Below are 26094 nucleotides of genomic sequence, written 5' to 3'. Positions count from 1 at the left end.
ATCAGGTCCTCTAGCACAAGGTAATGACAAATTTAATCAGCTATTAATAGAAAATGCACTAGAAGTCTCCTAATTTCATAAGAAACACTATGTCAAAGCAAAGATCTGAAGGAAGATTTTTCTATCATTTCTGCCCATTATGGATGGCAATATAGGGGATCCTGAACTGTGTGAGCAAAGAAAGCAGGCTAAGCACAAGAATGTATGGATTTTTTCTCTCTACTTCTTGATAATGGATGTGACGTGGCTAGAGCTTTCAAGTTCCTATTGCCAACTTCCTTGCCTCTTCTTGCCATATGGACTGTAGCCTGGAACTGTGAGCTCACATAAACCCTTTCTCCACCACGTTGCTTTATCAGAGTATTTTATCACAGAATGGAACTAAGACACAATGAAACAGACAGCAACCTGAACACATGTGCACAGAACTGTATGTAGATTGTATTTATATAATCCCCTAAGAATTATTAAAATATCTTAAGTTTCCAAGAACATGAGAGAGGACATAAGGAGGAAGTAGGTCTGTGGTGAAAATGCCATCCTGTCCGTGCTGGCATCCTGGCTGTGATGCTGGACTGCCGTTTCACAAGACGTTGTCGAAGGAAACTGGGAAAGATTTCATGGAATGCATCTTATTTCTAACAACTACACGTGACCCTACATTTGTCTCTAAATAAATAATTTAGAATATATCACTTAAAAGCCAATTTTCCCTATTTTTTGGACAGACTCCAAGTGATAGTTTTTAATCAAGTTTACACAAGCTCGGGTCATCTGAAAAGAGGAAAGATTGATGTGAGAAGCCCAAAGGCCCAGCCCACAGTAAATAGTGCCACCCTTTGAAGCCAGTAGGCAGCATTACTCCATGGTCTCTACTCAGTTCCCGCCTCTAGGCCTTGACTTCCTGCACTTACTTTATGATGAACTTTAACCTAAAGTTGTAAGAGAAAATAAACCCTTTCCTCCCCAAATTGTTTTTGGTCAGAATTTTTGTTACAGCGATAGAAAGCTACTTAGAATACTCATTAAAGACAATGTTATTAAAGGTAGCCAAAACAACAGGAAGTCAGCGTAAAACAGGAAGCTAAACTTTGCTCTCGAATGTCCTTACATTTAAAGTGGCTTGCCCTCAGCTATAACTTATGGTTATATCTTATGGTTCATTATGACTCATTATGCATCCCAATTTTTTATATTACTTTGCATAAGAGGCTATCTGTTTACAGATGCCCTCGCTTTGTTGGCCTGGATATCTTTTATTATGATTTGCATATATACTTCACCTCTGAGCCTGTTTTCTCCATCCTCTGGGTTACCTCACTCAAAATAATGTTTTCTAGCTTCATCCATTTGCCTACAAAATTCAAGCTGTCGTTATTTTTTTTCTGCTGTATAGTACTCCATTGTGTAAATGTACCACATTTTCCTCATCCATTCTTCAGTTGAGGCTGCTTTTCAGGTCAGCTAAGTGCTGCAGTTTCAATTAGAGACTTTCACTGAACAACTGGAAAACCCACATTCCTACAAGAGTTGGCAGGGGAAGAAAAGTGAATGAAAGGCTAAAGTCATAAAATAAGACAGCTCTATACCCAGGGAAGTCACAAGGACAACCTACCAGGGGATATGGCTCAGAGTGAGAATTATCTGGCATAGTTTCTGCTTGAAATATCAAAGTAATTTTTATCTAGACACTGCCACTATGGCCTTTTTAAAGATTTAATACCTTAGCTGTCCAAACAGAATATCACACAGAATAACTACTGTACAATCAATCTGTAGACAGTAGCTCATCTACTAATCTGTTAGTAGTTCATACGGTAGAGAGAAAATGAAAGCTAATAGCCCAGACCTAAAGACTACCTAGAGCCAGGCATGGTGGTGCAAGTCTATAATCCCAGCACTAAAGTGATAGAAACAGGAAGATCTTGAGTCCAAGGCCAGCCTCAGGTACAGAGCTACTTTGAAGCCAGCCTAGCATACATGAAACCCCGTCTAAAAAACAATAGCCTATTGCCACAACATCCAGAATGCACTTGATCCCGTATGATTAAAAACCAACACATAAATCTCATCAGTTTAACAGAGCACATTTAAGCCATGTTAAGTCATCTGTCAGTGAATGTTATTTAGCTTATTCTTGGGCACCTCGATTCTAAGAGAGCCTATCTTGGCAGGGCTCTGGATCATGGTGCCTAGTGAGAACATATAAATAGTTTGTAAATTTAAAAAAAATAGTACTATATTAATAAATGATAGTGATAATATCACTCACAATAGCATGAGTTACCAGAAGCCCTGAGCAGCCTTTGCCAAAAGAATGTGTCAGACTTTCTGGCTAAAGAAGGCATCTGGGCTGGAGAGATGGCTCAATGGGTAAAGTGTCTGCTACTCAATCATGAGAACCTCAGTTCAAATCTTTAGTGCCAAGGGGAAGCACAGCCTAACCTTTATCACTAAGGTCCTAACCTAATCACTGAGGTCCAGGTTTAGTGAGAAACTCTGTCTCAAAAAAAAGGTGGAAAATGGGGGGCTAGAGAGATTCTTGCTAGTTCAAAGCACTTACTGTTCTGATAGTTCCCAGCACTAACATGCTGGCTCACAAACACTTGTAATCCAGTTTCAGGGGAGCCAATGCTCTCTTCTGACCTGCTGGAACTCCGGCATGCATGTGGCACACACGCAAAGTACCTTTTTTTTAAAAGGCAGAGAGTAGTCAGGCATGGTGGTGCACTCCTGTACTTGGTAGACAATGATAGGCCAGCCTGGTCTATATAGGAAATTCCAGACAGCTAGGGGACAACCTAGTGAGCAAATCTATTGTTATAGGACTTAACCGCAGAGGATAGAGTTGCCAACAATACTGTAAATACATTTATTGTATGGCGAAATTGAAGGCTAAGCTAGAGATTCAAAGGCTTGAGAAAGCCCCGACCTGATAACTACCTGCTCCTGGGCGCTGTTCTGCCTTCAGGTGTTGTTTAATAATATCAGTGTTTCTCTATGTACTCTGTGTTCTGGACATGAAAATCAAGAATCAAAACAGGCAGGCGGTGGTGGCACACACCCATAATCCCAGCACTCCGGGGGAAAGACAGGCGGATCTCTGTAGTTCAAGGCCAGCCTGGTCTACAAGAGTTAGTTCCAAGGCAGCCTGGGCTGTTACACAGAAAAACCCTGTCTCAGAAAAACAAAACAAAACAAAATCAAAATAACTTTCTGCCTTGGAAGGTGAGTTGCATCCGTGTCATTCTTTAACCTTCATATATTCCTGAGTTTATAACAAAGTAGTTCCGGAAACAACTCTTTATAGTAACTGAGAAATAAAATATGTAGTGATAACTAAGAGATTTCAGTTTAAGCTATGAAATATGAGACAATGCTGTCTAAATGAATGCCAAAGGTACAGTAGCTGCTGAACTGTTTCAGACTGTGAACACATATCCACAAAACCCTAGTTTTCAGAATGGGGGGGAGAAAACTATAGCACTATATATACATATATACACATGTGTATTATGTATATGTATATATATTCATATATATGTGTATGTATATACACACACACACACACACGCCGGGCTCTGTGTTGGTTACATGTTTAGATATGTCCTTAGTAGAATTTCACAACTGATCCTGTTTTTCATGGAGAAGGGAAGAAAGAGAGCTCAATCCTAGAGGTAAAACAGCTAACCCAAGGGTAGTCAAGAGTAGGAGAGGCAGGATATAAACACAAAGCTTAAACTTTTTGATTACTCAGCACTTTGTCTATGCAAATTAAACCCAGCATCTTACTAAAAGCAGAGTACACATGTACACCTAGTACACGAAAGGTCTTTTAAAATAACCCACGAACCCTTCAGTCAATCATCATTCCAGAGTTGTCAGTGATTAATTCTTACCTCTCAAATCAAACGTTTATGCACACAGAAACAGCTGGAGGTGCAGTCTAAGTTTTTATTGAGGCACAACAAGGCATTGTAACTGGTCTGAAGTTGAGGCAGTCAGGACGCGGACCATTAACACAGCTGAGGGCTAAGTGCAAACGATACACATTCACTCTGTGACTAGCAAGGCTACATCACAATTTGTAAAGTGCCAGATTGGTGCTAATTGTAATTCCGCTTCAAAGTTTTCACATAAAGAGGAAAACAAAAAAGTAAGGAACTCCTTCTTCCTCTAGGAACAAAATATTCTCCCCAACAGCTAATCACCAGGGCAAGGACTACTTTTCCTTAGACCCACTAGTGAGAACTTCATTCTTTTACTCTGAACTGAATTTCAATCTTGATAAAGAAGATAGCCTGAAAATGTAGAGTATTTCCAGCTACTCCCATAAATTGCTCCCCTGTGTAAGCGCAACCATATCTGGTCTCCCTGCAGGAGCTGGAGAATGGCATGGTTGCTAGCTGTCTCGTGGTCTGGAGCACCATCATTGGCATAGGCTGACACCAAGACCTCCTCATTCTTCATGAGGTTGACATACAGAGGCACATTCACGGCCAGTTTCAGCATGTGGAAAATGAACACATACGTGCCATTGACTGGGCAATTGAATCTACCGAGCTGAAGATCAAATGTCTCTCCCAAGTTGTTCAGGAGAAGGTCAAACACAATAGGTTGGTCTAAAGTTCCAGGAGCCAAATTGGATGTTCTGGCAGCTGAGAAGGCAACTCGCATTTGCTGAGGCAGGGGATAGACGTGTATGGGAAAGATGGCAGCTGCTGGGCTTGTCACTGGCACATCCACAGGGGTCATGCTCCGGGAGTCTCCTTGCCCAGAGTCTCCACTGTTAAAAGTCTCACGGTCTCTCTCTGGGCTGCTCACCTGAGAGGAGTCGCTCCACCCTGTTGTTCATTAATAACAGTGAGTTTTCAGTGAGGCATTAGCTTTGACAGGACATTTAACATTAATCAGCTCATGAAAACACAAAATTTCAAAACAAAAGCAATACTGGAGGGCTAGAGAGATAACTCAATGCTTTAAGAGCACTGGCTGCTCCTGCAGAGAACCAGGGTTCAGACCCCAGCACCAACAGGGCAGCTCACAACTGTCTGTGACTCCAGTCCCAGGAGATCTGACAACCTCTTCTGGCATCTGTAGGCACTGCACTTACACTGAGGAAAACTACTCATAAATAAAAAAAATAAGTAAAAAATTTTAAGTACTCTATTACCTACTAATTATAAATGGAAATGACAAAGAGAACAGAGAAAAGTCAAAATTGAGTCCAGTTTGAGTTAAATATTAAAAATTAAAAATATTAGAATAGATCCTAAGATATCTTCTGTCAATTGCCTTTTGTCTTTTAAAAGGTCAAAAAAAGCCGGGTGGTGGTGGCGCATGCCTTTAATCCCAGCACTTGGGAGACAGAGGCAGGCGGATCTCTGTGAGTTCGAGACCAGCCTGGTCTACAGAGCTAGTTCCAGGACAGGCTCCAAAGCCACAGAGAAACCCTGTCTCGAAAAACCAAAAAAAAAAAAAAAAAAAAAAAAAAAAAAGTCTTTCTCCCCAAACTGAGTAATTTACCAAAACTCATTAATATCAGTAACTGTCACTCAGCTAATTTTTCAGTAACCAGTCTTCCACACAAAGTAGATAATATAAAAGGGCTCAAGAAAATTCAAGATTAGTTAAAAGACATCAGCTTTTAGAACTACTAACTGCAAAGCAATTCAGCAATGTTCTGACAGGAAGACTAAGCCCCAAGGTAAAGGCTTCATTCTCATTTCCAAGTTAATGTTACAATGTTTTAAAATATGTGTGTGTGAACATATATGTGCATAAGAAGTCCAGAGGTTGATATCTCACAGTTTCCTCAGTCTCTCTCTACCCGCCCCCTTTTATTTATTTATTTGTTTGTTTGTTTGTTTATTTTGAGGCAGAGTCTGTCACTGACCCTAGAGCTCACCAAGAGCTAAACAAAATGGCCTGGCAAGCCTCTAAGATCTGCCCACTACCATTAGGGGTACCAGCAAATGCCACAGAACCCAGCTTTTTACATGAATGCTGGGAATCTTGACTCAGGTCTTCATGCTTCCATGATAAGCACTTCACCCCACACAACCACCTCCCCAGACCCAAAATAATAATGTTTTAGGTACTGTGTAAAAAACACTGCTCAATATGAGGAAGAGTATTATAGACTCTGGCCATTTTCTCAAAATAGGAAGACTTCTTTGCTTTGAAGAATGTCTCAGGGGCTGGAGAGATGGCTCAGCGGTTAAGGGCACTGACTGTTCTCCCAGAGGTCCTGAGTTCAATTCCCAACAACCATATGGTAGCTCACAACCATCTGTAATGAGCTATAATAGCTTCTTCTGGCCTGCAGGCATACATGTAGGCAGAACACTGTATATATAACAAATAAAATTTAAAAAAAAAGAAACCCTGTGAAAAATGTCTCTGTAGTAACTCTTTTTCAATTACACTGAATCATTTAATGGCCTTGTCTCGTTTTAACAAGAGTGATTAAGCACACTACCCTGTGTTTTAATTGCTGCTTATTAAAATCTACCACTGTCCTATATCATTTATACCATGTATCAGTGGTATAAACCATACCAATTATTTTAAAAGCCATCATTCTGGGAGCTGGAGAAGTGGCTCAGTGGTTAAGAGCACTCGTTGCTCTCACAGAGGGCCTAGGTTTGGCTCTCAGCACCCACATGGTCGTTTCACAACCTCTGTAACTCCAGTTCCATGGGATCAGATTCCTTCTTGATACCACCAAGCACACATATTGTTTAGAGGTATACATGAAGGTAAAACATACACAAAAGAAAATAAATAAATCTAAAAAAAATGTCATCATTTAGAACCATCAGACTCAACCTAAAGTTAACATGGGGAATTGTGTCAAGGGTTAAATAAACATACACAATTAAATTGACAGTTTCCATGTCCTTCTTGGTAGTCTACATCCTCATTCAATACTTTAGAATTACAGTTAAACAAACTGAAACTTCAACAGATAAATGCTGAAGGCAATATGCTTTACGGAAGTTGACAGGATACAGTGAAGTACAAGCATGCTTTCGTAATTTTTACAGGGAATTACCCTTACCTCTTGAATTTGCCTGAAGACCATCAGATATCCCTGATCTGTTATAACATTGCTGGAAATTATCCTAAAATGAATACATAAATATTTAACTTGGCACCAAAAGTACGGATTAACTAGCATTTAGGGAACACCATACACAGTGCAGAGTAAGGATGGAAATTCAGAAGCAGAGATGGCCTCTGTCATTCACCTTAATATAAAAGGGCATAGTCACATAACTTAGTTAATATGATCCAGGTTGTAAATCAATGTAAAAATTAGGGTCAGCAAGAAGTCTTAGTAGATAGGACACACATCACCAAGCCTGATTGACCAGAGTTAAATATCTAGAACCCACCTGATAGAAAGAGGTAATCAATTCCTATAAAATATCCTCCAGCCAAAATACACACACATGTGCACACATGCATTCACATATACATCCCCACACACACGCAAACAAGTAAATAAAGTTTTTTAAAAAAAATAATGGTGTAACCCATATATAACCATGACAGAAAGTTATTAAGGTTTGCTAAAATGTAATATCTAAACCCCAATCAGTTTTTTTCAGATATAAGGACAAAAATTAGTTGAATGATCAAATCGGAATAAACAAAACAGTTTCATTTGTAAAGATGAACTCTGCTATATATTACATTAAGTTAAGTTGAAGGTAGTTTGGTGACACTAAGGAACACAAGCTCTGAAGTTTTTAAAAAAAAAATTTTTTTTTCAATGTAATTTTTCCTATTTACTTGCTGTATGACCAAACAACAAAGAATTCAACCTCTGGACCCTTCGATAAAGTGGAAGAGGAAATGAGCTTATGTGGACATGTAAGGTCCTTTATACCTTCTAAATTTCATCCTCCCTTATGACAGGAAGAATGTTCACCAATCTAACATCCACAACTGTCCCACAATTCAGTAGCAATAACTTACCCCTTGGGTACAAGGTATGCCAGGATATTCTGTAGCTTGCAGCTGCAGTTGGCTGTAATTCCCATTAGAAGCTGAAGGGGGTCCTCTGCAACTATCAAAACCTAATGAGTAAACAAACAACATGCATAAAATGATGGGAAATGGAGCTCACTAAACTCTCTGACTCTAAGAGTTAAGCTGGACGGGGACAGCTGGACAGCTCTTACAATGTCATCATTAGATGTATGTCTTCTCTGTTTTTAAAGAATATGAAACTTTATTACTGTGTTCCCACTGTCGAAATTTGTGGACTTGGTTGGTATTTCCTTCTTGCCTTTGTACAGGGTCAATGAAGAAACACTGGCTACTTTAACAACCTTAAAGCAGACTCCAAGAATAACACCTAAAACATGACCTTTTTGTTTTGTTTTGTTTTGTTTTTCAAGACAGGGCGTCTCTGTGTAGCCCTGGCTGTCCTGGAATTTGTTTTGTAGAGCAGGTCGGCCTCAAACTCATAGAGATCTACCTGCCTCTGCCTCCCGAGTGCTGGAATTAAAGTGTGTGTCACCATTATCCAGCACCCAGCAACCAGAATGTCATTTTCCTCAGTGGAGTTCAAGTGACTATTTTCAATGAGTCACACCCTGACACGCTTCCTGATAACAGAATTTGGCTATCTGGCTTTGACCCCCTACTTTTTCCAGCACAATTCCCTTTGCATGAGAAGCACCTCCAAAAGGATCAGCCTCCAAGTGGGCTTTCTTGTATTGTTCATCACACCACTTCAGGTCCTGTCAGAGACTGGCATAAGGAGACCACAATATTTGCCCATCTTGTTGGCACCATGGGCCAGAGTGAAAGAGATGTGCGCCTTATTTAAGGGAAATGTTTCTACAGTAAAATACCGTAATTCTGCTAGCAATTTTTTTATTTTTGTTTTTTGAGACATGGTTCCTCTGTATAGTCCTGGCTGTCATAGAACTTCCTCTAGACACAAGGCTGCCCCCAAACTCAGAAATCCCCCTGTCTTGCCTCCCAAGTGCTGGGGTTAAGAGCATGCACCACATCTTCTGCTGACCTCTAACACTGCTGAAACATGAGTTGGGGTTGGGTGAGGATGGGGCTAATGTAATTGGTACTTAAAACTTCAGCATCAGTCCTTTCGCTAATATCAAGCTGCCATCACAATATTTGAAACCATAACTAAATCTAAATCTTAAGAATCCACTATGTGGATTCAAATTCTCTTGTTTTTATCTGCAATATACTTTGGAAATAACTTGAAAATGAGCCTTTTAAGAAACATTTTAAGAGTTAATTATGAAACATTTTAAGAGTTAAATCAATCATTAAGAAATACCATTCAAATATGAAAATCAAAATCCCCCCTGAAAACCAAACTGATCAACCTCCCTTCAGTAAGCCACAGGATTAATCTGCTTTGCAGACAGCAAGTTAGGTCTGTTGCAGAGAACAGGTATATTAAAAATACTGGAGGACTGGAGAGATAACTCAATGCTTTAAGAGCACTGGCTGCTCCTGCAGAGAACCAGGGTTCAGACCCCAGCACCAACAGGGCAGCTCACAACTGTCTGTGACTCCAGTCCCAGGAGATCTGACAACCTCTTCTGGCATCTGTAGGCACTGCACTTACATTGAGGAAAAATACTCATAAATAAAAAAAATAAGTAAAATATTTTTAAGTACTCTATTACCTACTAATTATAAATGGAAATGACAAAGAGAACAGAGAAAAGTCAAAATTGAGTCTAGTTTGAGTTAAATATTAAAAATTAAAAATTAAAATACTTTAGCACACTAGATCTAAAACATACCTTTGTAGCCACAAGACGGCCAGCAGGGGTTCATTAGTAACCTCCCTCCACGTGTGCATCCTCTGATGGACGGCTGAGCAGGTCTGGGAAACACACTCGTGGGTACTGGGTAAAAGGTGAGGCTGCCATTGCTTACTTGAACAGTTCCATCAGGATGGTAACCTGCAGCTTAAGAGAAAACAATTTAAAGTCCAAGAGTTAAGTGGTATCAATATATAACAAAATATATTTTAACATATATGTAATATATATAAACCTCTAACCTGTATTTTCTTCCTTTAAAAATATATTTACAATACATAAATACATATATATGATAAATAGAACATTACTCAGTTTATAGAGAAAGGAGAGCTGGCACATGTCACAGTACGAATGAGCCTTGAAGGGGATATGTTACATGAACCAGGTTACATGAACAAGTATATGATGCCAGCTCAGATGAGGAAGCCAGAGTAGTCAAATGGTTGATTCCAGGGGCCAGTGGGAAATGAAAAGGAGTTAGTGATAAACAGATGCAGTTACAGCCAGTGACGGGGCGATGACTACGAGATCAAAGAATTCTATGTGTAAGAATGACACCGAGTATGGCGATATATGCCATTAAATCAGCACTTGGAAACAGAGGCAAGTGAATCTCTCTGGGTTTGAGACTACACTGGTCTACACTACAAGTTCCTAATCCACTAGAGCTACATAGGGAGAGATCTCAAAAACAAAACAAAAGGTTCAAATTTGGGGGAGGAGGGGGACAGGGTCTTGTGTAGCCCAGGCTGATCTTAAACTTCTTTTATAACCAGGGATAATCATGAACTTGCAATCTCCAATTCCCAAGTGCTAAGATCATAGGCATCTTCCATTATGCCTACTTTAGCCAGTGTGAAAAATAAAACGGAGGACCCCTAGCACGTTAGACAAGCACTTTATAGCTGAGCTATATCCCCAGGCCATGAATCCTAATCTTACTAGAATTCAAAATGGAGAAGGCCTATAGTCAAAGCATCTGTTATGTAAACTGCCCTATATTTCGGCAGTGACAGCATCAAGTGCCTCCACATCAAGATCTTAATTCACTTTGCCACTGAGGAAGGAAGGAAGCACCCAGAGTCTCAGTTATTTTTTCAGCACATTGAGGGCTGCAACACCAACACCACAAACCTACCAGTATTAAGAAGGTTAAAAAAAAAAAATTAATGAAATTTAAAAATTTTTTTTAAAAAAAAAGGTTACCTATGCTTTCATCATTCAAAACAGCTTTAAAAGATCACAACTGTCCTCATTCTCTGAGCTAACAGTACAATAACATTCTACATAATCTCCTCATACCAGTTTTTATTTTTTGTACAAGCCATCATCTGTGCTTACAGGGTAACACAGTGTAACACATGCTTCAAAATCTTCACCAGAACAGCTAGAGTGCCCCCATCTATCTCAATCACCAGGTAACCAAAACAGCCAGACTTCAAAATAAGAGCCAACAAGTCTAAAGCAGACATTGAAGTTCTACCTCTTCAAGTTCAAATCAGGGCAGGTGAGATGGTTCAGCAGTTAAGAGCACTTGCTGCTCTTTCAGAGAAGCCCCAGGACACACATCAGGCAGCTCACAACTACTGCCTGGAATGTCAGTTCACGGAGATCCAATGCCCTCTTCTGGCCTCCATACACATGTGGTATACATACACACATAAATAAAAATAGGTATTTAAAATAATAATTCAAGATACTGGAGAGATAGCTGAACAGTTAAGAGCACTAGTTTCTCTCGCAGAGGACCCGGGTCCCATCCCCAGCACTATGTGATAGCTCACAATTATCCACAACTCCAGTTCCAGGGAATCTGATGCCTTTTTCTGACTTCTGAAGGTATCAGGACATGCAAGCAAAACACTCATAAAAAGTGTTTTTTGTTTTTTGAAAATTCCAGGGCCACAGAGGGTACTTCAGTAAAGGGATGAGTTAGCATGTGATACTTATGCAGAATATACGCAGAGGTCTTACCAGTATCTGGAGGTTGGGCTGTCTGTTCTATGTGTATGGCTGGGAGCTGGCATTGGGATATTGTCTGCGTACTTGCTGAAGTAAAGTTTTGATTGTAGCCAGGTGAGTAAGGGCATTCTTTCACTTCTTGTTCTTCCCGTGGAGGCAGAGGTGCATTAACATTAAACACCTTAAAGAAAGAGCACACAAAGACACTGGGTATGGTTCAGAGGAAATGCCTCAAAAACATCTGTGCAACTCTACCAGATTCTAAGGCATTAGATGGGCAGCGGATTTGAACAGACATTTCCCCCAAAGCAATAAAACAACTAATAAGCACTTGAAGTCGAATCATCACTAGTCATCAGGAAAATGTAAACCAAGAGATACCACTTCATAGCCACTGGGCCCACCACTGTCACAAGACGAAAAACAAGACTAGGCAAGGAGGAGGAGAAACTGGAACCTCTCTGCTGATGGAAAGGTAAAATGGTACAAGCACTGTGGAGAAAAGATAACGGCTCCTTGTGATGGTAAATATAAACCCACCAGTCTCATGCGTAGGTGTCCACCCAAAAGAAGTGAAAGTTAAGACTTGAACAGATAGACTATGATCTTACCAACATTTTTCCTAACAGTAAAAAGTAAAAGAACCTGAGTGAAATGAGACACATACTTTAAATATTACTCAGCCACAAAACAGAATGAAAGTAAGATGTGTAATACATAACAAAAACATTATGTTAAGGGAAACAAGCTGGGAAAGAACCAACTCCACACAACTATCCTCTGAGTCCACATGCATGCTGTAGTGTGTACCTGCTCTGCACATGATGATAAATCATACAAGCTGGGAGAGAACCAACTCCACACAACTATCCTCTGAGTCCACAAGCATGGTGTAGTATGCACCTGCTCTGCACATGCTGATAAATCATATTGGTTTTGAAAAGAATTAGATGCTTTTATTTCTACCTAGAATAAGTAACTAGAGGCAGAAGTAGAATAGAGGTTCAGGAAGGAAAATATTGGGAATTACAATCTAGTGAGTGTTCGATCTAGTTTGCTTTCTGTTGCTGTGATAAAACACTCTGATCAGTGTTTTATTTATAAAGGATTTATACGGCTTACACTTCCAAGTTACTTGAAAGCAAGCCTGCTTGCTATTCTATGCAGCATTACCTGTCACCAAGGAACTCAATCACAGACAAGGAAGTATGGTAGAAACCATAGAGGACTGCTGCTTGATGGCTCATTCTAGAAACTTAGCTTTCTTATTCAGCTTAAGACCACCTGCCTAAGGAACACACACACAAACATACACAGGGGATGGGGGAGCAGGCCACCTTCATCAATTAGCAATCAAGACAATGCCCCACAGACAAGAGTGCAATAAAACTAACCAGGCTGGGCATGGTAACTGCATGCCTTTGACCTCAGAACTTGGGAGGCAGAAGCATGTGCATCTCTGAATTCAAAGCCAGCCTTGGCCTAAGTTGCAGGTCAGCCAGGGATACAAAAATGAAACCTTGTCTTAAATAATTAAATAAACAGTAAGTAAATATTGCAGTGCCCAGCCAAGGGATATCTTGGTGTGAGTTTCTGGTCAGTAGGCTGCAAACAAACAGGGTATTGTCATTGCTCGTGGGTGCCGATTAGATGTAGGACCCTACTGCTGAAGACAGCACTCACTTTGGATGCAGGACAGAGAAATCAACCTGACTAGGCAACTCTCTCTCTTCTGGCTGGTTTACATAGTGCAAGAAGAAGGTGCTACTGGAGCTACTAGAGGAGAAAAGACATCAAGTCTCACCCTGTCATGGACCCTGCATGTGAAAATACTAATCTGCCAAAATAAGCCAACTGGTGCTAGATTGGCAGGATAGTTTTTAGGGTAACCAGCTGCTTTCCGACTGGCTATGAGGCCTGTACCACGTAATAGTTATCAGGGTAACCAGCTGCTTTCCGACTGGCTATGAGGCCTGTACCACGTAATAGTTATCAGGGTAACCAGCTGCTTTCCGACTGGCTATGAGGCCTGTACCACGTAATAGTTATCAGGGTAACCAGCTGCTTTCCGACTGGCTATGAGGCCTGTACCACATAATGATTATCAGGGTAACCAGCTGCTTTCCGACTGGCTATGAGGTCTGTACCACGTAATAGTTATCAGGGTAACCAGCTGCTTTCCGACTGGCTATGAGGCCTGTACCACATAATGATTATCAGGGTAACCAGCTGCTTTCCGACTGGCTATGAGGTCTGTACCACGTAATAGTTATCAGGGTAACCAGCTGCTTTCCGACTGGCTATGAGGCCTGTACCACATAATGATTATCAGGGTAACCAGCTGCTTTCCGACTGGCTATGAGGCCTGTACCACGTAATAGTTATCAGGGTAACCAGCTGCTTTCCGACTGGCTATGAGGCCTGTACCACGTAATAGTTATCAGGGTAACCAGCTGCTTTCCGACTGGCTATGAGGCCTGTACCACGTAATAGTTATCAGGGTAACCAGCTGCTTTCCGACTGGCTATGAGGCCTGTACACAGGAGGGATTCCATGCCCAGTACTGTAAACCTGGCCAAAAGCTACTGTTATTGTTTTATAGTCACTTTGTTAAACAACTTCCCAAATATTTCTGTTATACCCAGAGATTTATGTTGCTCTGAACTTTGGTCAGAGAAGCTTCTTCATTTCATTTCTTTTCTTTTTTTTCTTTCTTTCTTTTTTTGTTTGTTTGTTTGTTTGGTTGGTTGGTTGGTTGGTTTTTAGACAGGGTTTCACTGTGTGGCCCTGGCTATCCTAGAAGTCACTGGCCTCAAACTCACAGAGATCTACCTGCCTCTGCCTCCCAAGTACTGAGATTAAAGGCATGTGCCACCACTACCCGACATTTCTTTCTTAATGCAGACACTAGCTGAGTTTAAGTAACTGTGGCACTCAGATGTGGATAAATCATCTTTATCAACCTCCCCTCATCCAAGGAACAGAGAACATGACGGAAGAAGGTGTAGACAGAAGTAAGAACTGGTAGATGAGAGCAGGAGCTGTGGAATGATGACTTTTGAACATGACATGGTTGTTGCACACATAAACTCACAGGAGGTGTGGTTTCCTCCACAAAACTTACACAAAATCAAGCCAGTCAAAATTCATGGAGGAGAGGTCCCCAGACTCCACCCTCAACAGAGGAACTACTGGCAGTTGATGGCTGTGGAGGAAGGGACAGTCACCCTCCTTTAGGAATGTGACCACTAGCACATTCCTCACATCCCAGGGAATGGTCCCACACCTATGCTTATAGAGGTAACAGTAAGTGGACTCAGGATTATTACTGATACTAGCAAAAAAGAACATGGCATTAGAAAGGAGTTAAAGACGGGGGTCTTAGAGGAAGCTGGGGAGCAGGTAGCAGTAAATGGATATGAAGTAATGGTGAATAAATATCATCAAAACAGATGGCATAAATGTATAAATATTTTCAAAAAATCTTAAAAACATCAAAGGCTAAACTCTTACCTAGTATATATGCAAGATCCTAGGTTCAATCTCCATAAAGAAAAAAGAAATCAGTTATCAAATTTTTACCAAACAGGAGTTTTCCAGACACCTAGCCACAAGTCATGAGCTAATACTTCTGTTTCCCTCTGCCTTCCCTACTCTGGAGTTTCTGTGTATAGCACACATAACCGACAGGAATCACTGTCTCTTTTCTCTCAAACCCTCTCCATTCCATAGTAAAAGATCAATTGCCAGAAAGACTTTAGTGGTTTGTTTTGTTTCTCATGTCTACTATACCTCTGGTGAAGAAAAATAATTCCTGAGTCCAGCGTGGTGGAGCACACCTTTAATCCCACCAGTTAGGGTGCTAGCACTTCTCTTTGAATTCAAGGACAGTCTGGTCCACAGAGAGAGTACCAGACTATCTGGAGTTACTTGGTGAGGCCTTGTCTCCAAAACAAAAATAAAAACAAAAACCCTGTCTCAAAACAAACAAAAAAAAGTGCCTAGCTGAACCTATGTGAGTTCAAGGTCATCCTAGTCTACATAGTAAGTTCCAGAATAGCTGGGTTAGATTGTGAGACCTTGTCTCCAAAACAAAGCAAACAAGCAAAAAAAAAAAAAAAAAAATCAAAAACCTGGTACAAGATTTTAAGAGTTTGAGAAAAGACTCAGCTTTTAAGAGCTGGTACTGCTCTTGCAGAGGACTACAGTTACAGGGTGGTCTACTGCCTCTGGCCTCTGAAGGCACCTGTGTTCATATGTAAATATCCACACACAGACACATACACATAATTAAAAATAATAAAAAATAAGTCTTTAAAAATAAATAGTGCTTAACCTCCTGCTAAATAAAATGAATGAGTGAGAACCTGCTTGAACTGGGCAAGCTGCAAAGAGGAACAGCAGACATAAAGCTATCAACAAAGAAACACTTGGACAGAACAGAAGACAAGCAAGTCCAGTGGACTAGTCTGACAGGTTAGACAGGACTTCAGTCGTTCAGGTGAAGGATTTTATTTCATCACGTGATGAACCACTGTCTGCTTTTAATTAGGCAAAAGAAAAAATAAATTTGAGTGGCAATATTATAAGGCTGCCAGGGAAAGAAAAAAAAAAAAAAACAAGGAGAAAAGCCCCCCAAACTGTGCAGCCAGAATAGGAACATCTATGGATTCGTGCTACCGAGCTCAGCAGCCCTGCTCTACACTGCTGGCCCACGGCTCCTCTCCCTTGCAAGGTCCGGGTATGAATCACGAAGCACCAACAGGAACGGCACTTACTGCTTCATTGAATGGTTTTCTTCCCCTGGAAAATACTCTTTAAGCATTAATCCACCTCTGCAGGCCCTGTAATACTCTCTTTTTTTAAGTTTTAGACTACAATTTGTAGAGGAATACACATTGAGAACACATACACACAATTCTGAACAAACCTAAACCCCTATGAACCAGAATGAGACTAAAATAAAATTAAATCAATGTTTCAACAATGATACAACTAACTCATATATGCATCTTTTATTTCAAGGAACTGAAGCTAGGACCCTCAGTAATGCAGAATCAGCAATGATTAATAATGAGTTGTTAGCAAAACAATGTGTTTATCACCCATATATTCCTTTTGTGGGGAGGGAGTACTGGGGATCACCACACACATTTTATATGGGTCCTAAGCTTTGTCTATTAATTTTCAGAAAGGAAACAAAGCTCTGATAAAAATATTCCTTGAACAAATCACTCTTAAGGGTGATTATTAGGCCCCATGCCCAGCAGAAGATGGCCAACAGAAAGCAAACTCAACCTCTTTGAAGGTTTTCTGTCTCATGTTAAGTCAGAACTTTTTTCCTACTTTACAGGTCCTTTGCATATATACTATGGTTTCCAGTTTGGGGGATTCTATGGGACTCCTGTGTCTCTGTGTCTACATGTATTTCTTGTGCTTTTTCTTTTGCTCTTTTTCTTGTTTGGTGTTTTGTCATATTCTGATTTGGTTTTTTATTGTATTTTATTTTACTTTATTATTATTTCTTAGATGCCTGTTTGTTTTCTGAAGAGAGACAGAAAGGGTATGGATCCAGACAGGAGAGAAGGTGGGGAGGAACTAGGAAGAGGAGAAGGAAGGGAAACCATAATCAGAATATACTGTATAAAAAAATCTATTTTCAATAAAAAGAAAAAATACTTCTTGAAAATTCTGGAGGTTATAGATTTAATACTCTGTCACAAACATTATTTCCAGTGGACAAATATTGGCACAGCAGCCCAAATAGGAGCAACATGAAGGCAAACTTTCCATCCAGTACCAAAGACCACGGCTCTTCAACAGCATCTTTTCCCTTCATACTCACTGTCTGCATGGCTTGAAAGGGCACTGTGCTAACGACTGCTGAGCTTCCCCTTGCAGGAGGTAACTGGAAGCCTTTTGACAAGAGAGGTGCTGGCTTGCTGGGGGGAACTGTCATCTGTGGAGGGGAAACGCTGCGTCAGCCATACTTTCCACATGACGAGGTGAATTTACACTAAGCCCCAAGCTGGCACAGGTCAGCAAGTTCTTTAGACTGACACTGGAACACAGGAATGCAGAGAGCAGCAGTGACTGCTGAGGAAGCACACTAGCACTTGCTTTTGATAGGGCGCTGACAAAGTGATAACACACAAGGGGCTCTCAACTTTCTACTAGCACCAAGCTCTCTGCAAGCCCTGAATTGCTATTTTCCAACTTATAATCTAATATTACTCCAAATATATGCAAAGACTGAATTTAAGAAAAGCTTTGGGTTAGTTCCTTAGTGTTAATTTTCTATTTTAAAAAAATTAGTGGATTTCTCAATTCTCTGCCTAAAAAAATAAAACAACTTTGATATAATTTAAGCAATCCTTACCTATAAAGCCAAATTAGTATGACACAAACCCAATCCCAAGAAGATTATAAAGCAGATCACTACGGTCATGTGGTAAAAATCACTTCTTCCTTGTCATAAAGAAGCCCACTATCTTAGTTTAAACCAAATGAGCACTATAATAACTAATCATCATCTATACTTTCTTACAGTCTGTCATGAATTCTCATTTATTAGTTCACTCAAAAATCTAACCTAACAGTTATTGAATTGCCCCAAAATTCATCCTATCCATATCTATCTAGTTCAAGGATTTGTTCAAATAGCAAAGGCTGAAATTTAGAACTACACGCACAAACCTCATACTATCAAAATGCTCCTTGTTTGTTTGTTTGTTCTTAGAGTTTCTCCCTATAACCCCAGATGTCCTGGAACTAACTTCATACACCAGGCTGACCTCAAACTCACGAACCCACCTGTCTCCCAAGTGCTAGGATTAAAGGCATGGGTCATCACCTCTGGCTTGCCAAAACACTTTGATGAGCCAGAGAGACTGTAACTCATTCCAACTCAGTGCTAATAACACTACAAAAAAACAAATCTTCAGTTACAAAAATATTTTATCCTAATCCTACCTAAAGATTTTCTCTTTTTTATATTAAAAATGCCATAAGGAAACCTAATACTTTGTTATTATAAAGATTTACTTTATTTTTAAGTATGTGTATGTGCGAATATCTGTATTTGTGCACGTAGTACAAGTGAAAGTCAAATGCCTCAGATTCCCTGAGGCTGGAGTCACAGGGAGTGGTGAGCTACCTGCTGTGAGTGCAGACTCAAGACTCAGGTCCTCTTCAAAATCAATACATGTTCTTAATCACTGAACCAACATCTCTCCAGTCCTGTATGCTACTTATTAAAATAAATTAATAAATTGACTAAGCTGGGCCATACTCTACTGTAATCTCAACACTTGAAAAGTGGAAGCAAAAGGATCAAGAATTCAAGGTCAACCTGAGCTAGAGGAGATCATCTCAAAATAGTATTGCGGAGACTGGAGAGATGGCTTATCAATTAAGAGACATTGTTGCTCTTGCAAAGGACCTGGGTTCAATCCCTAGCACTTATATGGTAGTTCACAACCATCCTTAACTTCAGTTACAGGGATTTAATGACATTTTCTGACCTCCCTGGGCACCAAGCACCATGTAAAAGCACAAGCACCATGTAAAAGCACCAAGCACAAAATAAAGAAATTTTTAAAACTTAAAAATAATAATTCTAAAAAATATATTTATTACATCAGGTAAGGTAAGTACTATTAAACCTACATACATGGTAAAGCCAAAATAGTGACCTGTATATGTTCTTGGACCACAACATCTAAAGAAAGTAATGCATTAATAAATACAAACATTATAATTCCACTAATCATGCCAGTAATTCATAAACTCATTCTGCCATTCTTTGAAGACACAAAGAAAATAAGACCATGGGTCTCATTACCTCAGGGGTCTCTGAGGTCATAAATTCTGTTTCAGTTCCTGAAGAAGCCTGATCAGTAGTAGCCAAGCAAGCATTTGAGCTACAAGTAACTGAAGAAGCCACCTAGACACAGAAAGACAGAAAACACTGTCAACACATGCTGTAGCCACTTCTTATTTCCTGGATGCTGGACTCCTTGATTTGTTGCTTTTACTAGCACTCAGTGGCACAGGCAGTATGCTAAGTGCATTAAATATATTAATACACTTAATCCTAACAAACTTGTGTGGTAAGCACAATTATCCTTATTTTAGTGAAATCAAGAAAAAGCAAAGAATAGTTGGGCAGTGGTGGTACACACCTCAATCCCAGCACTCAAGATACAAGAGATTGATCTCTGGATCTCTGAGTTAGAGGCCAGCATGGTCTATAGAGCAAGTTCCATGATAGCCAGGGCTATACAGAGAAACCCTGTCTTGAAAATAGCCAAAGGGAAAAAAAGAAGCAGGAGCAAAGAAAGGTGAAGTAATCTGCCCAAGATTAGAATAAAGTTCAATAGCAAAACAATTAGATTCATACACTGCCTTTCCAGGACATACCCCAGCCTTGTTGACCAAGATTCTTGGCCCTGAAAATCTGGAGCCAGATCTGTAATGTGACTGATACTTCACAATGCATACTGGCAAGCTAGGCACAGAGCTAACCAAGTTTCTGGTCTGAAGACTTTTCATGCCTTACAGAGGTAGGCAGAAGTATAAAAAGGATGGACAAGTGTTACAAAAAATCAAAATAGTAGCAAATTTCTAAGAGAAAATTAAGAGTTAGAAGCAAGTGAAACAAGCACAAAAGGAATTAAGGCTGTGACAACAATGAATCACCAAGAGCAGTTTGGTAGAAAACCTATGGCACAAAAAGGTATTAAAATGTAAGAGAAGCCTAAGGGGAAAAAATCTAGCAGTAATGATAGAAAAATGTGCGTCCAATTCTGCATCCCAATACTTTTTTCATGGTTCTCAGAAGCTCCAGTAATAAAGGTAAACCAGAAATCAATGAGTGGTTATCAAACATCAGAGCAGTGATGTTTCTATAACCTGCTCCCAGCACTAGGGTGGTAGAGTCAGGAGGGTCAAGAGGTCAAGGTCATCCTCCTCAACTACACTTAGTGAATTCCAGGCCAGCCTGAGCTATAGTTGTATAAGACTTTGTCTCAATAAAACAGAAAAACAGGAATAGGCACACGTGCGTGCGTGCACGCACACACACACACACACATTTTCACACCAGAAAGAGTTTGATAGGCCAGCCTGGTCTACCAGGCCAACCAGGGCTACATAGCCAGACCCTGTCCATTTCACCACCACCCCCAAAGAAAGAGTTTTAAAGAATTTTTTTAATACTTTACATTTTATATACTAAACACATATGATTTAGAACTAACCAAAATATTAGATTTATAAAACCTTTAAAACAATGTTTTCAGTACTTTGAATTAAAATAATATGCCAACCCATAATAACTGGGTCTGGCTGCTGGTGAGCTATACTTGTGTACAAGGAAACCCACAGACACTAAGTTAATCTTCCTTTGTCCACTCTTTTTTTTTTATTTTCTCTTCATTCATATGAAGATAAATGCCCATTTTTATTAGGAGTTTGAAGATTCCATGATTACAAATAATTCCAGAAATCAGAATGCAGCATGTATCTTCCTCACAGATGTGCCAATGCCCATGCAGAGCTAACTAATCTTGACACCTGTATGACGTCATTCCCAGGAACTGTGTTACAGTTGGCCTTGTAGTTTGAAGGCCAAAGGCAAGGTATAATTTTTAGCATGCTATCTAGAGAAAAGCATTTTGACCTAAACAGCATCCTAAAGCACTTTATCATAATCATTACTGTGTAATTAATATATCACATAGGAACTTAAAGGACTGGAGAGGACAAGTCTTAGAGTGAGTCCCCACTCCACACTGTCTCGGGGTCCATGCTGTTGCCATAAGACTCTGACCAAAAACAACTTGGGGAGGAAAGGGTTTGTTCACATCACAGCTGCAGCCCATCATTCAAAGAAGTTCAGTCTCTGCCCACTTATTAGTTAAGCTAAAAAGACTTTGAAAGTCGGTGCCATGGAATGTACCTATTATCCCAGAGCTAGAAGAATAAGGAAACAGAAAGATCACAAGTTCAGGACCACCCTGGACTACAAAGCAAAATCCTGACTCAAAATACAAACAACAAATTTTACTTAGAAGTTTCACTTACTGGGATTGCAGATATAACTCAGTGGCACTTGCCGAGTGGACAACCACAGAAGCTAGGTTTACTCAATGTCTAGCACCACATTGGGCAAATGAAAAAGTTTTATTTAACAACAACAAAATCTTTAATATTAATATTCATTTATAAGTTGCAATCACTCTTGCTTCTAAATTATCATCACATTAAGTAGAGTAGCCAGAAGTAGCTTTTCCTTCTAGTAAACATGGTGTTTGAGACCAGTGGTTCTAAATGTAGGTATGCAAACTCACCTACAGAGGTTATTAAAAGCACATTCTACTAGCATGCTAGCAAAGGGCAATATCCCAGCACTCCTGAGGCAGGAGGATCACAAGTTCTAAACCAATCTAGGCTATGGAGTGAGTTCAAAGCCAGCCTGGGCTACATTAAGAGACATTCACACACACACACACGCACACACACGAAATCCTCTTCTAGTAGGTCTAAGATAAAACCTAGAAAAAATTTTTTTCAATTATTCTTTGCCAGTGTAAGAAGTCTTCCCCTTGAAGCAAAAAAGAGCGTAAGACAAATTAATCCAGAAGTTACCCGTAATGGCTCTTGAATAAAATCACTTTGATTGGACACGTTTTGCTCTGCAGATACTGTGGAGACTAAAATAAACAAACAAGGGGAGAGAAATGTTAATGCATCAACTGGACAAAACAAAGTTTACTCTTCACAAAGTATCAGCTGGAAGAACGGGTTCCTACAACTTTGAAGAAAGTAAACTGTATAGTTAGAAACACTAATTCCATCTACGGTATATGGTGATGTGGTTTTTCTTTTTTGTTCTTGTTTTTAATATTTTTATTATTATCTGTTTACGTGCACATGTGTGTATGTCTGTATATGGGCATATATATCTGAGGTTAGGACCATCCCCTGGAGCTAGAGTTACAAGCAGGTATACACTGCCTGATGTAGGTGCTGGGAATTAACTCGGGTTTTCTGCAAGAACAATACATGTTCTTAACCACTGGGCCGTCTTTCCAGTCCCCTTGGTGATGTTTTAAGGCTATATGGGTAAAAGCAGCATTTCAAAGATTCCAAAAGCAAAGAACTATGACTTTCAAAAAAAAATCACTGGGGAAAATAATCTGGAAGACAAAGACTAAGCCACTGATACATACAATCTTCAGGGTAAGTCTTAGTTGATCATCTGTTTGTTTAAATGCTTCCCCAGTAGTTATACGTATTAACATACTTTTTACAATTACGTAGTTTTCAGTTTGGTTTCTCTTATTAACATCAGTCACTTCTGCTAACTATTCTGTTTCACCCAGCATGAGAGCATCAGTCTTTAGCAGGTGTCCAGTGCTTACCACAGTTGGACAATGGCTTGATCATGTCATTCCTTACCTGAGAGAAATTAGCACAAAGCCAGAGGCTTAAGCTTTGAGGCATCACACCAGTTTTTTATTTAGGCTCTATCATTAGTTATCATGTTATTCATTGTTCTAAATATCAGTACCCAAAAGCCTCCACACTAGATTCACAGTTCAAAGGTCAAGTAGGTTCTAGTCAGAAATCACCCCAGAAAGACCATGGAAAACTGCGAAAGCAGCTATTAAGTATTCTACTTGCTCATCTGAGAACTTTTCTCTAACAAGTGTAAACATTCCTGAAGTATACTACGGCCTAATGATAATTTATCCCTATGCAACTCTACTGACTGATGCATACAACTAGAATAAATTAACAAACACTCAAGCTATCTGGAATGAATGATTCATAAAAGAAATAACTTTTATAACAACTATAAAGCTGTTTAAATCTTTAAAATTACTATTCTCAGAAAACATTATTATTATTGTACTGGGTTACCTGGAGAAGCTGAAGGTGGCTGTGGTGACGGAACTGCACTTGAGGGTTTGTCAAGATCTAGGACAGACTCCTGAAGACAGGATTCAAAGCAGTGAGGAAAACAAGTGATTTATTTAGAACAATTAAACAGTTCACTGTACTGACTACAACTTTTACTAAAGGTGCAGGCATCTAGCTAATTCCTACCTTGTGGTTTTTTGGTTTTTGTTTGTTTGTTTAGTTTTTTTAGACAAGGCTTCTCTGTAGCCCTGGCTGTCCTGGAATTCTCTCTGTAGGCCAGAATGGACTCAAACTCACAGAGATCCGCCTGCCTCTGCCTCCCGAGTGCTGGGATTAAAGGTGTTTGCACCACTACCATCTAGCTCAAACTGCCTTCTAAATACTTACGTTATACCCACAGATTAGTACTACTCTGAACCCTGGGCAGAGAAGTCTTCTGCAGTGGACAGCAGTGAATGAAGAGACTCATAACTGGTCAAAGGTTTAGAGCGAATGTTGAATGCTCAGCTCTAAAGGGACATACATATCAACTCCTTCAAAGCTCAAGGAATGCCCCAGAGGCGAGCACAGAAAGAATGGAAGACTCAGAGCATGAAACGCTCTCTCTGGGATATGACAAAGCTCTTGCACTCATGAACTCTCAGAAGCTATGATGACCTACAAAAATTCAAGCCAGTCAATATCCTAGTATGGATGACATAAGAGATTTATGAGGCTCCACCCTTAGCTGAAGAGCTATCAGCAACTGACAGCTGCTGGAGGTGCTGGGATGGAAGGAGCACATAGCTTTTCTTGTGGTTGCCAGATTGCTTTTCTCTGGTAAATGGTTCTACACTCATATGTATACAGGCAGCACTAACTAAATGCTGTGGATTTTTGTTTTGTTTTTTTTTAGGTTTTTGTGGCTTTTTGAGACAGAATTTCTCTAGTTTTGGAGCCTCTCCTGGAACTTTCTCTGTAGACCAGGTTGGCCTCGAACTCACTGAGATCCACCTGCCTCTGCCTCCCAAGTGTTGGAATTAAAGGTGTGCCCACCACCATCTAGCTGCTGTGGTTTATCTTTAAAAAGAGGATGAGAGTATGAAGGCAGACTGGGAAGTACTAGGGGCTGCAAGAGACAATGGAAAGGGGAATATGGATTGGATATGATCGAGACACACTATACATGTAAGAAATTGTCAAAGAATAAAAAATCCTAAAATCAAAACAAAACAGCTCATACTTGCATGAAGTTACAAGTTCCTTGAATCTGGGCCATGAGGTCTTGCAGTTTTTCTTTCCTCAACAGCGGATCCTTTGGAAAGGGAGAGGAAGAGTCTAAAGGCTGAGGTACGGACCTAGGCACCTACAAGACAAACCCACCGTGTATGAGTCTCAATCAGAAAGCTTACATTACTATTACATCTTGAAGAATCAGATGAAAATACTATTTATTAGACTTATCACAGTAAAAATTTTTACATAAATCCTTTTTCCCAATTAATTTTTCCCCTTTCAAAACAACTTTAATGAAAATCTTTCTAAAAAAAAAAAAAATGAAGCATTCTCTTTCTAAAAGGACCCAGATTAAAGGCCCTTCCTTTAAAAGTATTTCATTATAGATAGTTATACCATTTGTTCTCTGTGATAAGCCACTGACTATGACACATACCAATACTTCTCATCAAGGCAAAAATTACTATTATTGTATTAAATATGCATCTAATTTTTAAGATACATATTACTTCAGTTATTAAAATATTTATAAATACATATATATATCAATATACATATATCCATATGCAAGATACATACAATAGGATTGAGGAAATACTTTATTATATTTAATTTAAAAGGATACTCTTGGAGGTGGCTACTGTTTAGAAGCTCTCATGATAAGTTGATAAACACCTTGAATTACCCTAATTAACATTTACAGTTCTTGCTTTTTTGTTAAATCTTTATGTGTATGGGTGTTTTGTCTCTGTAAGTGCATGCATGTGTGTGTGTACCACGTACATGCTTGGTACCTACAGAGGCTAAAAGGCATGGGATAGCCAGAACTGGAAATTCAGGTGTTATAGGTGCCATAAGGGTTCTGGGAATCAAACCACAGTCTCCTCTGGAAGAATAGCCAGTGAGTACTCTTAACCACTGAACCATCTTTCCAGCCTTTAGCCATATTTTTATAGCTGAGATCAGATATTCATAGAGAAGTGAATGCCCTCTTAGTTACTGAAAGAGCCCAAACTTCAACATAATGCTGCCTGTACCATAAAAACAAATTCAAGAGCTTGTACCAATACTGAGGGGACTTAAGAGAGCCTTCATCCAGCAACTGATCGAGGTAGAGGCAGAGACTCACACTGGAGCACTGGACTGAGCTCTCAAAGTTCAATTG

At 39.7% G+C, this 26094-nt stretch overlaps 1 protein-coding gene across 8 annotated transcripts in view; it reads right to left on the bottom strand.

The window, feature by feature from the left end:
* Positions 1–3952: 3952 nt before the first annotated feature.
* Positions 3953–26094, bottom strand: part of Caprin2 (caprin family member 2) — a 48319-nt gene continuing 26177 nt past the window's right edge. For 2 of the 8 annotated variants that reach the window (XM_057778884.1, XM_057778942.1), the window contains 10 exons: positions 24937–25059; positions 23715–23784; positions 22437–22501; positions 19630–19731; positions 17632–17745; positions 11799–11967; positions 9801–9968; positions 7987–8087; positions 7064–7127; positions 3953–4844 (listed from right to left, as the gene is read on the bottom strand). In XM_057778884.1, the coding sequence (XP_057634867.1) occupies positions 4279–4844; positions 7064–7127; positions 7987–8087; positions 9801–9968; positions 11799–11967; positions 17632–17745; positions 19630–19731; positions 22437–22501; positions 23715–23784; positions 24937–25059 (1542 nt within the window). In that variant the 3' untranslated portion in view covers positions 3953–4278. The remainder of the gene's footprint in view (positions 4845–7063; positions 7128–7986; positions 8088–9800; positions 9969–11798; positions 11968–17631; positions 17746–19629; positions 19732–22436; positions 22502–23714; positions 23785–24936; positions 25060–26094) is intronic. The other 6 variants (XM_057778892.1, XM_057778898.1, XM_057778908.1 and 3 more) reach the window with 6 other exon arrangements.

Source organism: Chionomys nivalis, chromosome 1, assembly GCF_950005125.1.
Source record: "Chionomys nivalis chromosome 1, mChiNiv1.1, whole genome shotgun sequence".
Classification (NCBI taxonomy): domain Eukaryota; kingdom Metazoa; phylum Chordata; class Mammalia; order Rodentia; family Cricetidae; genus Chionomys; species Chionomys nivalis.
This window is presented reverse-complemented; position numbering and strand designations above follow the sequence as displayed.